The 15,972-nt window shown below is 43.7% G+C and overlaps 1 protein-coding gene across 1 annotated transcript in view; it reads right to left on the bottom strand.

The window, feature by feature from the left end:
* Window positions 1-15,972, bottom strand: part of LOC143816256 (merlin-like) — a 109,692-nt gene that overhangs the window by 46,855 nt on the left and 46,865 nt on the right. The window contains exons 6-7 of the mRNA XM_077296421.1: window positions 5,030-5,113; window positions 571-639 (exon numbers count right to left, since the gene is read on the bottom strand). Coding sequence (XP_077152536.1) covers window positions 571-639; window positions 5,030-5,113 — 153 coding nt within the window. The remainder of the gene's footprint in view (window positions 1-570; window positions 640-5,029; window positions 5,114-15,972) is intronic.

Genomic DNA, 15,972 nt, shown 5'->3' with positions numbered 1-15,972 from the left:
ATTTCTCGAACACGCCCCGTTGTCCTCCGAGTATTTTTTAATGCTCGGAGATTTAGTTTTTCTTGCCGCAGCTGAATGATTTACATCTGTTAGCCAGCATAAGTACATGTGGGGGTTGCCTGGTTGCTAGGGAATCCCCACATGTACTAATGCTGGCTAACAGATGTAAATCATTCAGCTGCGGCAAGAAAAACTAAATCTCCGAGCACTAAAAAATACTTGGAGGACCCCCAAGAGTGCTCGAGATATCTCGAGTAACGAGTATATTCGCTCATCACTAGTGTTAACCAATAACTAGGCAAAAGAACCCCAGGAACCCTAATCTACTTCAGACCACTCTATACCACTTGGAATATTACCAGGATTTATATCACTAATCTCCACATTATATAAATGTGTGTTCAAGCTAAAATTCTAAATTATCTACATTCACTATGTTGCTTCTTCTTTATGGAGCTACTTTGATACACTATATGGTTACTACTATTAATTTCATTGTTTGAATAAAAGTACTATTCCATTATCTGCATTACTTTAGTCTAGTATGTCAGTGTGATAGTTAATACTCACTCTTTTTGGTAATAGTTCTTCTTGAGATAAAAATCCAGGCTGGTGAATGCTAGGATTATAATCACCATACTACAAAAAAAAACAAACATAATAATTAAAGGGGTTTGCCAAGTTAGAAAAATTTGTGTAAAACGCAGGTAATCATTAGCTTGAATGGTCATGTGACTACAGTACAGGACCCTGAGGAGACCAACGGAGTGGTCAATGCTAGGGAGTCTGAAGACGTGAGTATGGCTTATGTGACATTTTTCATTACAGAAATTAGACCAAATTTATTCTTAATTCTCATACTAACCTATAAAGTACAGTATGAAATGTATACATGTCAGAACAAGATTATGTAGAATAATTTAATATCTTACTTTTCAAAGTGTACATATGGATGTATTTATTTTAAATATAACCATATTAATTATGTTCTTCTTGCAAATGATTCTAATCTGCACACAGTAATTTGGAATCACTGGAGAAAAAAATGAAAAAGTCTACATGACCAAGTTCATGTGCAAAATGCAAACACTTTCCAGTTCTCATTGTGGGCACAAGATAATAGCCATTGCAAGTATAATTTACAGTACCAGTCAAAAGTTTGGACACTTGCCGTTCATGCACTGGTCTTCCTTGTTCTAATTGGAATGTGCCCAATACAGATTGACAGTGAAAGCAGGGAACACAAAGGAACAAATATGGAAACAAGGAGTAAAGAAACACGTGTGAAACCAGAATTTGTGTTAAACTTTAGATTCCTAAAAGTATCCCCCCCACACAACTTTTACTCCCAAGACAGCTTTACACCCACTTGACACTCTCTCAAACAGCTTTACAGGCAGTCACCTAGAATGGCTTCCAGCGATCAGGTATGGTATGCCTCATCAAGAGTTCATTTGTGGAATCACTGGCCTGCAGAAAGAGTTTGCTGCCATCAAGTGTGTTTTGCAATGGAAGCTTTGGTATCCTCCAGTGTTGAGTATCCTCAATTGCAGTCATGAAAACCATTAATTGGTATGATGAAACTGGCTCTCATCAGGACCAACCCCAGGAAAAGAAGTCCAAGAATTACCTCTTCTGCAGAGGATAAGATCATAAGAGTTACAAGCCTCCGAAAACACAAATTAACAGCACCTTAGATAAGAGCCCTTATAAATGATGTGTAAGGCCATGTGCACGCGCTGCAGATTCCATTGCGGAATTCCATTGTGAAAAACTGCTGCGGTTTTTACTGCGGATTTATCACGGTTTCTTTTGCGGTTTCCTCTGCGGGTTTTCACCTGCAGATTTCTATTGGAGCAGGTGTAAACCCGCAGCGGAATCCGCACAAAGAATTGATATGCTGCGGAAAATAAACCACTGCGTTTCCGCACGTTTTTTCCGCAGCATGTGCACTGCGGATTTGGTTTCCCATAGGTTTACATTGTACTGTAAACTCATGGGAAACCGCTGCAGATCCGCAGCTGCAGAAACGCTGCAGATCCGCAGCAAAATCCGCAGCGTGTGCACATACCCTAAGGGTGTGACAGACTATTGTGTAGCTGCCCCTGAAGACAACAAATTGCGTGGTGTGAACTATGACATGCGGTTTTGTGTAATGTGAAATGTGCTGTGTGAATAATGCAAAGTGTTATAATTACTGATGCTGCTGTGTTGGTATTGCAAAATAATGCCAAAGGTAACACTGGTACACTCATCTCAGGGGTAGGGAAAGTATAGGACATAGTTTAGTGACTTCAAATATGGATCAGGGTTTAGGGCCCAAAGCAGTGATTCATAGGTAGTGGTGGGTCTTTTTAGTGTATAGCTGATAGGTATGATACAGTTCAGTGTTTTTGACCAGCCCAGGATGAGATAGGGAGGGTTAAGTAAAAAGGGGAACTGCTTCCCGATTTAGTTAGTTAGAGAGAGCAAGAGTAAGTGTGAGGTTCATATGAAGATTAAGTTCAAGGTGCAGTGTGCTGAAAGCACGATGTTGTACCAAATTTCCTGCGTACCTTCATGTAACATCCAGGGCCTACAACCCGAACTAGGCACTGTGGAGTGTGCCTTAATCCCTTCCATGCCAAAGAAGCCGGAAGGGGAACCACAAGAGGGAGACGTAATGGATCTCAAGAGTGTTGTGGGGCCAGACGGGAAATCCCTGGGGCTGACAAGAGGATCAAGCGTAGGGATAATGCAAGCTGAATGTAAGCAAAGGCTTGAAATGAACTATGTTGATAGAACGGAAGGGTGCTGTGCCCGATAATCCGTGTTAAAAACTGATGTACTTGAACTGTGAAGTACAGTTGAACCTGGTAAAATGAACCGGGTGTCCCCTGATGTGTGTATGGCTGATCCTGGGACCAAGAATGTGGATGCAACGGAGGACTCCGGCCTACAAGTGAGTACAAGGGAAACTTCTCAACAAAACACATATGCACTGGGATTCTGTGTGTTTGTAAAGTGCCAAGGCATAGAAGAGCAGCGGATCACCCACGACTACAACCCGGGTACCTTACAGATGCACAGATATCAAGTAGCATGCACATCTCAACATCAACTGTCCAAATAAAACTGAGTAGCAGGTTTTTATGGTTGAATAACTTCTAGATTCAGAAGCCACTACTGAGAAAAGCAAACAGATTTGTTCGGGCAGAGTACTGCAAGGACGGGACATTAGATGAGGGGAAATCTGCACTGTGGTCTCATTAATCAACATTTTAGATTTTTGGAACCAAAATTCCAATAAGAATATTAAGGAAAACCATTGCATGAAAAATATACATATATATGTATATAGTTGTGTGTAAAAGTACTTGCCCCTTCCTAATTTCCTATTCTTTTGCATGTTTGTCACACTTAAATGTTTCAGATCACTAAGCAAATTTAAATATTAGTCAATGATAACACAAGTAAACACAAAATGCAATCTTTAAATGAAGGTCTTTATTATGAAGGGAAAAAGAAATCCAAACCTACAGGGCCCTGTGTGTAAAAGTGATTGCCCCTAAACCTAATAACTGATTGGGCCACCCTTAGAAGCAACAACTGCAATCTAGCATTTGCGATAACTGGCAATGAGTCTTTTACAACAAGGAGGAATTTTGGCCCATTCAACTTTGCAGAATTGTTGTAATTCAGACACATTGCAAGGTTTCCGAGCATAAACTGCCTTTTTAAAGGTCATACCACAGCATCTCAATCAGATTCAGGTCAAGACTTTGACTAGGCCACTCCAAAGTCTTAATTTTGTTTTTCTTAAGCCATTCAGAGGTGGACTTGCTGGTGTGTTTTGGATCATTATCCTGCAGCATAACCCATGTTTGCTTCAGCTTGAGGTCACAAACAGATGGCCAGACATTCTCATTCATGATTTTTGGTAGACAGCAGAATTCTTGGTTCCCTTTACCACAGCAAGTCTTCCATGTCCTGAAGCAGCATAACCGCAACAGGCTATCATACTACTACCACATTTAATTGTTGGTATGACATTTCTTTTCTGAAATGCTGTGTTACTTCTATGCCAGATGTAGTGGGACATACACCTTCCATAAAGTTCAACTTTTGTCTTGTCAGTCCACAGAGTATTCTCTCAAAAGTCTTGGGGATCATCAAGATGTTTTCTGGCAAAACTGAGACAAGACTTTATGTTCTTATTGCTCAGCAGTGATTTTTGTATTGGCCATTTTTGCCCAGTCGCTTTCTTATGGAGGAGTCATGAATACTGACCTTAACTGAGGTAAGTGAGGCCTGCAGTTCTTTGGATGCTGTTTGTGGGGTCTTTTATGACATCTTGGATGAGTCGTCGCTGTGCTCTTGGGGTAAGGTTCACCATTGTTCCATCTTTTCGCCATTTGTGTAAGATGGCTCTCACTGTGGTTCGCTGGAGTCCCAAAGCTTTAGAAATGGCTTTATAATCTTTCCAGACTGAAAGATCTCAATTACTTTGTTTCTCATTTGTTCCAGAATCTCTTTGGATCACAGTATGATGTCTAGCTTTTGAGGATCTTTTGATGTACTTCACTTTGTCAGGCAGGTCTTATTTAGGTGGATTCTTGATTGAGAACAGGTGTTGCAGGGAATTTGAAGTCAGCTTCCCAAAGATGTGATAAACCACAGTTCATTTATGTTTTAAGTGTGTGTGTGGGGGGGGGCAATCACTTATTCACACAGGGCCCTGTAGATTTGCATTTCTTTTTCCCTTAATAATAAAGACCTTCATTTAGAAACTGCATTTTGTGTTTACTTGTGTTCTCTTTGTCTAATACGTAAATTTGTTTGGTGATCTGAAACATTTAAGTGTGACAAACACGTCAAAGAATAGGAAATCAGAAGGGGGACAAACACTTTTTCACACAACTGTGTGTGTATGTATATATATATATATATATATATATATATATATATATATATACATACACATATATATACACACACATACACATATACACATATATACATATGCACATATATCAATGAATGTTCTTACCTTGGCTTGGACAGCGTATGAAGCTAAAAGAACTGATGCCTCAGGAGAGCATAAAATTTCTTCGTCCAGGATCTGCTTTTTAACCTAGTATATAACAAAAAATACTCCTGTAAGTCTAGGATTTAGGATAACAAGTACATCTACACTTAGCTTTCTCCATCAGACCTAGCGACACCAATAAATTAATATATATATATATATATATATATATATATATATATATATATATATATATATATATATATATATATAATAGGTTATTCTGTACTCTCAGTTTTGACAATAAATATTATTTCAATATAAATTTAATGTTTTACAGGAAATTAAACGTTATCATCAAGTATTGAAACTCTTATTGAAAATGAGTATTAAAACTACCTCTAAATGACTAATTGGTTCTGCATGAAGTGGACACTTTTCAGTTAATCATTAGCTTTCAGAGACGCTAAATTAGCCTGCATTTTACATGCACAGATGATACTTCCAGTTTACTGTCAAATATTAGCAAGCATTTTATGGCTCATTAACGGCTCATGTTAGAAAGAGTACCACCAAGGGAAGGAAAAAGAAGTCGTAAATGGATACAAATACTTTCATTAAAAGGTAATTACACCAAGATGATAAACCATATATAGGCTATATAGGCCTCCCCCAATCCTTAGAACCATGAACAATATGATCAGTTCATAGAAATTCTGAATTATTCAATATCTACCCTCAAACAATCCAAAATAGTAATAAGTGATGGGAAATGATGCATAGCATTCTCTAAATGGAAGATTGATTTTTTTTTTCTATTACACAGCAATATCACTATTCACTTTAGTCCCAATCTCAGACACTTAATCTGGAGTTAATTTAATTTAAAGGGAATCTGCCAGCATGATTTCACCCCATAAACTATAATCATGCTGCAGCAATGCTATTCACTTGGGAGCGATCTGAGGTATCACGGTAACCATTTCTATTTAACCCCTTAACCCCCAAGGGTGGTTTGCGCGTTAATGACCAGGCCAATTTTTACAATTCTGACCACTGTCCCTTTATGAGGTTATAACTCTGGAACGCTTCAACGGATCCTGATGATTCTGACAATGTTTTCTCGTGACATATTGTACTTCATGATAGTGGTAACATTTCTTTGATATTACCTGCGTTTATTTGTGAAAAAAATGGAAATTTGGCAAAAAAAATTGAAAATTGCGCAATTTTCCAAATTTGAATTTTTATGCCCTTAAATCACAGAGAAATGTCACACAAAATACTTAATAAGTAACATTTACCACATGTCTACTTTACATCAGCACAATTTTAGAACCAAAATTTTTTTTTGTTAGGGAGTTATAAGGGTTAAAATTTGACCAGCAATCTCTCATTTTTACAACACCATTTTTTTTTTAGGGACCACATTATATTTGAAGTCATTTTGATGGGTCTATATGATAGAAAATAGACAAGTGTGACACCATTCTAAAAACTGCACCCATCCCATATGTTAGGGTAAACCCCTGTTTGAGCGCATGGGAGAGCTCAGAAGGGAAGGAGCACTGTTTCACTTTTTCAACGCAGAATTGGCTGGAATTGACATCGGACGCCATGTCGCGTTTGGAGAGCCCTTGATGTGCCTAAACAGTGGAAGCCCTCAATTCTAACTGAAACTCTAACCGAAACACACCCCTAACCCTAATCCCAACTCTAACCACACCCCTAACCCTAATCCCAACCACACCCCTAACCCCAACCAGACCCCTAACCCCAACACACCCCAAACCCTAATCCCAACCCTAACCACACCCCTGACTCCAACACACCCCTAAACCTAACCCCAACCATAACCCTAACCACACCCCTAACCCTGACACACTCCTAACCCTAATCCCAACCGTAAATGTAATCCAAACCCTATCCCTAACTTTAGCCCCAACCTTAACTGTAGTCCTAACCTGAACCATAACCCTAGCCTCAACCCTAACCCTAACCCTAGCCCCAACTCTAACCCTAGCCCCAACCCTAACCCTAGCGCCAACCCTAACTTTAGCCCTAATCCTAACTGTAGCCCTAACCCTAGCCTCAACCCTAACCCTAGCCCCAACCCTAACCCTAGCCCTAATGGGAAAATGGAAATAAATACATTTTTTTATTTTATTATTTTTCCCTAACTAAGGGGGTCATGAAGGGGAGTTTGATTTATTATTTATAGCTCGGGTTTTTAGCGGATTTTTGCAATTGGCAGTTGTCACACGCTAAAAGACGCTTTTTATTGCAAAAAATTGTTTTTGCGTCTCCACATTTTGAGAGCTATAATTTTTCCATATTTTGGTCCACAGAGTCATGTGAGGTCTTGTTTTTTGCGGACGAGTTCACGTTTTTATTGGTACCATTTTCGGGCATATGACATTTTTTGATCGATTTTTATTCCGATTTTTGTGAAGCAGAATGACCAAAAACCAGTTATTCATGAAATTCTTTGGGGGGGGGGCCCTTATACCGTTCCACATTTGGTAAAATTGATAAAGCAGTTTTATTCTTTGGGCTAGTACGATTACAGCGATACCTCATTTGTATCATTTTTTTATGTTTTAGCGCTTTTGTACGATAAAAACTATTTTATAGAAAAAATAATTTTTGCATCGCTTTATTCTGAGGACTATAACTTTTTGTATTTTTTTGCTGATGATGCTGCATGGCGGGTCATTTTTGCGGGACAAGATGACGTTTTCAGCGGTGCCATGGTTATTTATATTCGTTTTTTTATCGCGTGTTACTCCTCTTTTTGTTCGGCGGTATGATAATAAAGTTTGGTTTTTTTACATAAAGAAATGTATTTATGGGAACAATATATTTTTTTTTCTTTATTTAGGAATTTTTTTTTTTTTACATACATAAATATTTTTTTCATGTTATAGGGTCAGATCGCTGATCTGACACTGCAGTGCACTGTGTCAGATCAGCGATCACACAGGCACAGCAGGGACGCTTGCAAGCCCTTGCTCTGAGCAGGCGCTTGCAAAACACCTCCCTACAGGACCCGGAAGCAGCCCCGCAGCCATATTGGATCCATGGCCTGCAGGGAGGAGGAGGTAGGAGACCCTCAGAGCAACGCGATCACATCGCGTTGCTCCGAGGGTCTCAGGGAAGCACGCAGGGAGCCCCCTCCCTGCGCGATGCTTCCCTATGCCGCCGGAACACTGTGATCATCTTTGATCGCAGTGTGCCGGGGGTTAATGTGCCGGAAGCGGTTCGTGACCGCTCCTGGCACATAGTGCAGATGTCAGCTGTAATAATCAGCTGACACCCGGCAGCGATCGACCGCGCTCCCCCCCGTGAGTGCGGCCGATCGCATATGACGTACTATCCCGTCACTGTGAATTAAGTCCCAGGTCACCTCGACGGCATAGTACGTCATATGGGATTAAGGGGTTAAAGTCCAGTTGGTTTATTACAGTGCTCATAAACCACATTAAGGGAAACTGAAATCCAGCCCTTGTCTGGCACAAAGTAAAACAAGTCCATACAATAATGCTGGTAGCCCACCTGGGTTAGAGACTAGCTTCTTAATCCTTCATCAAAGCCACTCAATCCAGGGGATCTGCACACCTCCATACACACACACCCGTTACAAGACAAACAGCTATTAATTTACAAAGTGAATCACAACCAGGGGTGGAGATATGGTCAGCAGAAGATCTCTCTCCACGGCATCTTCAGACTCTGTCACGGCTGTCACATGTGCTCAGTGTGAACCTGCTTTCATCTGTGAAAAGCACAGGACGACAGTGGCGAATTTGCCAGTCCTGGTGTTCTGTGGCAAATGCCAAGCATACTGCACGGTGTTGGGCTGTGAGCACAACCCCCATCTGTGGAAGTCGGGCACTCAAACCATCCTCATGGAGTCGGTTTCTAACGGTTTGTGCAGACACATGCACATTTGTGGCCTGCTGGAGGTCATTTTGCAGGGCTCTGGCAGTGCTCCTCCTGTTCCTCCTTGCACAAAGGCTGAGGTAGCGGTCCTGCTGCTGGGTTGTTGCCCTCCTACGGCCCCCTCCACCTCTCCTGGTGTACTGGCCTGTCTTCTGGTAGCACGTCTGGACACTACGCTGACAGACACAGCAAACCTTCTTGCCACAGCTCGCACTGAACCACTTGTGTGGGTTGTAGAGTCCGTCTCATGCTACCGTGTTTCCCCGAATATAAGCCAGTGTCTTATATTCTTTTTACCCCCAAAAGTCCCACTATGGCTTATTTTCGGGGTATGGCTTATATTAGCCAAAAAAAAGGCGACTTTTTTTTTTTAACCAAAAAGTTAACATTTATTAACATGCTGAACAGTATAGTGCCATATAGTGCTCTGCACCGTTCATTATTGCCCCATAGCTGTGCCATATAGTGCTCTGCACCATTATTGTCCCATAGCTGTGCCATACAGTGCTCTGCACCATTATTGCCCCATAGCTGTGCCATATAGTGCTCTGCACCATTATTGTCCCATAGCTGTGCCATATAGTGCTCTGCACCATTATTGCCCCATAGCTGTGCCATATAGTGCTCTGCACCATTCATTATTGCCCCATAGCTGTGCCATATAGTGCTCTGCACCGTCCATTATTGCCCCATAGCTGTGCCATACAGTGCTCTGCACCGTCCATTATTGCCCCATAGCTGTGCCATATAGTGCTCTGCACCATTATTGCCCCATAGCTGTGCCATATAGTGCTCTGCACCATTATTGCCCCATAGCTGTGCCATATAGTGCTCTGCACCGTCCATTATTGCCCCATAGCTGTGCCATATAGTGCTCTGCACCATTATTGCCCCATAGCTGTGCCATATAGTGCTCTGCACCATTATTGCCCCAGAGCTGTGCCATATAGTGCTCTGCACCATCCATTATTGCCCCATAGCTGTGCCATATAGTGCTCTGCACCATTATTGCCCCATAGCTGTGCCATACAGTGCTCTGCACCATTATTGCCCCATAGCTGTGCCATATAGTGCTCTGCACCGTCCATTATTGCCCCATAGCTGTGCTGCTGCTGCTGCAATAAAAATAATAAAACACATACTCACCTCTCTTGCCGCAGCTCCTCAGCGTCCCGTCCCGGCGTCTCTCTGCACTGACTGGCAGAGGGCAGCGCGCACACTATATGCGTCATCGCGCCCTCTGACCTGCACAGTCAGTGAGGAGAGACGCCGGGAAGATGGCGCGACGCCCGGCGTGTGGAACGCGGACAGGTGAATATGTCATACTTACCTGCTCCCGGCGTCCCGCTCCTTCCCTCGGACAGCTGGTCTTCGGTGCCGCAGCCTCTTCCTCTATCAGCGGTCACCGGCACCGCTGATTAGAGAAATGAATTAGGCGGCTCCGCCCCTATGGGAGGTGGAGCAGCCTATTAATTTCTCTAATGAGCGGTCCCACGTGACCGCTGAACAGGGGAAGAGCTGCGGCACCCGGAGACCGTGGCCAATCAGCGCTCGAGATGCTGGGGAGCCGCTGGACCAATCAGAGCTCCGGCCGGGGCACACAGAAAGTTAACCCTGCACTCGGGGCCACTAGAGAGAGGACAGAGGGGACCGAGGCAGTCAAAAGGTACCATGGCTTATATTTTCCACGTGTTTCCCACTACGGCTTATTTTCGGGGTATGGCTTATATTAGCCGCCCCTTCTCTACCCCCCCCCACTACGGCTTATTATTGGGGGTGGCTTATTTTCGGGGAAACACGGTACCACGAGTGTGAAAGCACAACCAACATTCAAAAGTGACCAAAAGATCAGCCAGAAAGCATTGGTACTGAGATGTGGTCTGTAGTCCCCACCTGCAGAACCACTCCTTTATTGAATGTGTCTTGATAACTGCCAATAATTTCCATCTGTTATCTATTTGCACAACAGCATGTGCAATTGATTGTCAAACAGTGTTGCTTCCTAAGTGGACAGTTTGATTTCACAGAAGTTTGATTTACTTGGAGTTATATTCTGTTGTTTAAGTGTTCCCTTTATTTTTTGAGTAGTGTATATTATATATTGATAGTGTGGATACACAGCACTCACAAAGAATCAGGGTGCTCAAGTAGGGTACAATTAAACCATTGTATAATGTAAAAAAAAAGAACTTGGCACTTGGCTGAGAGTTTCAACTGCAACAATCCAAAACAATACATATTATTTTTTTTGTCTTATAATGCAGACCTTCATCAGACATTGCACTAAAGGAGCAGAAACCAACCAGAGATGCAGCACCAGATACAGTAAATGCAGCAGCAGCAGTTGGCTCTCCTGACAAACTGTCCGGGCAACGGAGATGGCACCACTCACAAGCCAAAGTGAAGTTATCCAGATGAAACCTTACAGAAAATAGCTCTGGAAGATGATGTCAAGGCTTTTCTTACTGCATTTGAGAGAGTGGCAGATAGGGAGGAACTGCCCCCAGAGCCTGGGGAACCGCAGAGAGAGTGTACTATGACCTCTCACTGCAGGATGTCAAGGAGTATGACAAGCTGAAGGCGGAGTTTATGGCATGTTTGGGCGTAACCCTGGAAGTCCAGGCACAACAGGTACACCAAAGGGACAGGCCTCCTTGATAATGAGATGTTTGACATGCTACACCTGGTGCAAAAATGGCTGCAGCCTGAGACCTGCTCTCCAGCACAGATTGTGCAAAGAGTTTAAGTGTACCAGTTTATCCACTCACTTCCTAAGACCGTGTAAAGTTCGGTTGCCCAAGGAGAAACTCAGCATGCAGATGGCCTATTGGGCCTTGTAGAAAGATACCTGGCTATGGAGAACTACCTAAGCAACCAAGGGAGCCTGAAGTCACATTTCTGGGATACCCAAAAGAAGGGGTCCAAGTCCACGTGAGAGTGGCGTGCAAAGACCCAGGGTTCAGAGTTGGGTACAAGTGGTAAATCTCTTAACATTGTCTGCTGGAGGTGTTGTGCCCTGGGTCATATTTTAGCCATTTGTCCCTTGACCTAGGAGCCGATAAACTGCAGCGCAGGCTGGCACTTCTCCTACTTCGCCTACCCTGCCTGCAGTGCTGTTCCTCATCCTGGCAAGGGGCCAGGTGATTGAACGGATTCGAAGTGACAGGGCTTCTGGACGTAGGGCGTTTGGTTACCATGGAAAGGACCACACTTCTGCATGTGCTAGTCCCTGGAAAGGGGGTGGGTGGTAATGTGTATCCATGGAAATACCAAGAACTATCCTATTGCCCAGGTGGACATATGCACAGACTGCGGTTCCGTGTCCCACCAAGTGGGAGTGGACAAGGACTTGTTTCCTACTATTTTAATCGGATATTACTTTCTATTTTTATGGGCTAAAGCTGTAGCACCCAGTAGTCCAGTACATGATATTACTGATAAATTTCCTTTTACTGCAATGGCTAGAGAGAAGGATGAAGAAGCATCCCCTAAAGCCAGTGTCCCTGACCTTGATAAGTCAATCAACTTTGGGACTGCACAGCTCAGAGACTTAAAGGTAAAAGTTACTCTGGAAAATGTAAGTGTATTAAATGGTGTTCTCCAGGAGAGGGGAGCCAATAATAATTTCCCGCAATTGGTCAGGTCTAATGATCTGTTATGTCGAGGGACCAAAGTGAAGGGAGAGATAAAAGTGCACCTCCTCAAAATCCAGGGGGTATAATCGGTTGGCTCCAGTGAGGCAATTTAAGCCTGGGAATTGGGTATGTGTGTTAGTGCCAACAGGGAAGAACAAGTTCCTAACCCAGTGGCAAGGACTCTATAAGGTGTGGAAAAGGTAAGAGAAATCAGCTATAAAGTACATTGACCAGGTAAAAGGAAACACTTTCCCATATATTATGGCAACCTGCTAAAACCCTGGAAGGAAAAGAACCCTCTAGAAACCTCTTGCTTGTTAGCCCAGTTAGAAGACAAACGTTCCAGCTTTCCAAGAAGCAGGAAATTTGTCACATTCCCAAAGTAAACAGAAATTGCTACTCAAAAATAGAGACAGGTTCTTGGAGTTACTAGGTCACTAGGTCACACACATGTCATCAAACATAAGCCTCCTGCTCGGGTCAACTTAAAGCCCTGTAGAATTCCTGAGACCCACCTGAAGGTAGTCTCAGAGAAGGCAATACAGAACTGGCCCAGCCCCCTCATAAAGTCAGTTTTGGTAAAGTGGTCCCCTGTAGGCCCGATGGGTTGTCAGATGATGCCCAGCCCTCAGCTTTGGTCAGAGGGGGAAGGTATGTAGCAATGCCAGGTAGACTAGGGATAAATATTAACTCCGCAGGCTTTGATTAGTGTACCTGGCTGGCTTTGCATATAAACTGGCTAGGTATTCATCTGCTGGGCAGCTGAACAGACTAGATGTGTCTTGGAGCTTAAGAGTCTGCACAGGCCATGTGCACCAAATCGCAAGTGGAGCGCCCCCACACCGCCGCAGGGCCAAGGGGTACCCGGAGCCGGGCCTCTAGGTCTCAGTCCTGGGGTTGTCACGGTGGCTAGACCCGGTCCGTGGCCCTGTCTGTCAGTGGGGGACGTCCGGTGCAATAAGTCGTGTTGTAACGGTGCAGTTGTGGGGTGCAGGTCGCGGTAAATAACGAGGACACCAGGTTGCAGTCTCTTTACCTCTTTACTGGAGATCTCTGAGTCCTCAGTCCAGAATACGGTTCACCAGGCTGCGCAAGTCCGGCCGGTCCAATGGCACCTCCAGAGTTCACTTCACAGGTGGAAATCGGTGCCTTCCTTCTTAGCGCTATGTGTTGTAGTCCTTCCCTGCTGTGCTTACGGAAAGTACCCCACAACCGTTGTGTCTGTTTCTTAAGTTCCCTCACAACTCGATTAAATGATGTTCTTCTAATCTTCCGTCCCTTCCTGATGTTACAGTTGGAACGGCACCCGTTTGTCGGATAGGCCTGGAGTTCTTCCGGGACCCTAGAGACGCCCCTCTCCCGCAATTGCCTCCCAAGACTTCATAGGTGATGTGTGTTAGACAGCCCGCCTTAAACTGACTGTCCTGCCGCTGTTTAGAGTATTGCTTGAAGCTGAATGTTATAATACTCCCTCGGCGTTCCGGCCACCGGTAATGCGCCTCAGTAGGGTGTTGCTCCGGTCTTACAGCACGACCCCTACTGGAATTCTCCTATTGCTTGATCTCGTTTCTCACTCAGCACAATCTATCTCGCTTCTAGTCCTTTCTTAGGGCACCGCCGCTATTCTGAGCAGGCACGGTCCCGTTACGTTCTTTCCAATGCAAAGCCTCTGCCAGGATCCCACCCCTGGCAGAGACCCTACTGTCTCTTCCTCCACAACACCCTCTGCCACAAGGTGTTGCTTCGTTCAATCCAGTCAGCCTTCTCCTCTAACTTCCTGCCTGACCCCCAGTTTACCCACTATGGTGGGGAGTGGCCTAATGAATAGAACCCTTAGCTCCCCCCGGAGGCCCTGCTGTGAAACATATTGGTGTCTGTGATACCTGATCAGATGAACTCCTTCAGTGCCATCGGACGCACCATGGCTCCCCATAGTGGCGGAGCCACAGTACTGCAACGACCAGGACTCTGGGGCGCTGCACTCCCCCCTGGTTAAACACAGTACTCCGGGACTGGGAAGAAAACAACAATACAGGTTAGCAAAAAGACATACAATTTTGTTGAGTGCAAAACAATAAGTATACTTGAACAGGCTTCCCTTTATGGGAGGTGAGGACACTTTAACGTTACAAACATAATTAAATATCATAGCAACAGGCTACAATTAACTCTCATTACCCAACCGGGTATTCTACTAAGTGCAATTAAATGAACAATAATTTAACATTGCCTTCAAGGAACATACACTCCTAGCTCGCTAAAGGCCTTCTCATAATCACATTACAGGGCAAGTTAACTTATCATTCTCCTACTTTGAACCTGCAGGACCGCCTGTCCCTATGGCACCAGACCTACTGCCTCTCCTGTCTTTTACAGGACCGCCCCGTTCAGCCAGGGCCTACTGCCTTTCTCTACTATACATGGTATAGACATAACATTCCTTTCAATTAGAGAACATGGAGCCGGCTCTACTTGGCTCCTATTAGGACTCACTCACTAACCCCTACGGGTTCACTTTCTGTCCTTAGTAACACATTCTTTCTATGGGGACTCAGGGTTTACCTTCTATCCACACCTTCATTATTACTTTCTTACTTTCACTTAAGCAGAACTCTAAATCTGCCCCTACGGGCTTTCTGCATCTTTCTTTTTCAAAGAACATTATCTAGGTTTCACATTTTAAACAAATTGAACACACATAACTTTCCTATATGCAAAACAGTTACATTTCTTCCAGAGCATCATCATCAGTATTTCTTTACATTTAACTAGTTAAAACACATACAACTTTTCTCATTCCAACATTACCATGGCATTACTGTTCTTAAAACAGTATCTCTCGTAAGTACGCTGTTGGACATCCCCTTTAAAAGAGGATCAAGTCTTTCTGAGGTAGCTCGTCTTCTCAGCCTACCAGTCTTTGTTCAGTAAAGGGTCCAGAACGGTATCTTCGCAAAGAGTCTTTAAATAAAACCAGTAGGAAGCGCCTTTAATAAGGTGCAAACTATTTACAAGAAAGTTTGGATCATGCACTGTTCATGATTTCTCAGTTTGTAAAACTCGTGCAAAACTGTAGAAAAACAAACAATAAGGATCCCGGGTCAACTAAGGGATCCATAAATTGTTAACCCTGGACGGGTTTAGTAACAAACAATCAGGAACAGTAACTATTTACATCTTCAGAAGCATTAAAATCTCAGAATCCCCCACGAGGCGCCACCTGGCGGGGGAACCCTTGCAATACAGGCAGTTCAGGTTCCAGGTTCACTCCCGCGGCCAGGTACACCCCATGGGTGCAGGTCTGTTGCACAACCAGATCGTGTGCGGTGATGAGGGTCTGCGTTCCTACTTCTTTCTGCGCTGGTACATCAGGAGCATCAGTTACTT

This window comes from Ranitomeya variabilis, chromosome 3, assembly GCF_051348905.1.
Source record: "Ranitomeya variabilis isolate aRanVar5 chromosome 3, aRanVar5.hap1, whole genome shotgun sequence".
Taxonomy (NCBI): Eukaryota; Metazoa; Chordata; class Amphibia; order Anura; family Dendrobatidae; genus Ranitomeya; species Ranitomeya variabilis.
The sequence above is the reverse complement of the archived record's forward strand: the minus strand, read 5'-3'. Positions and strand labels throughout refer to the sequence as shown.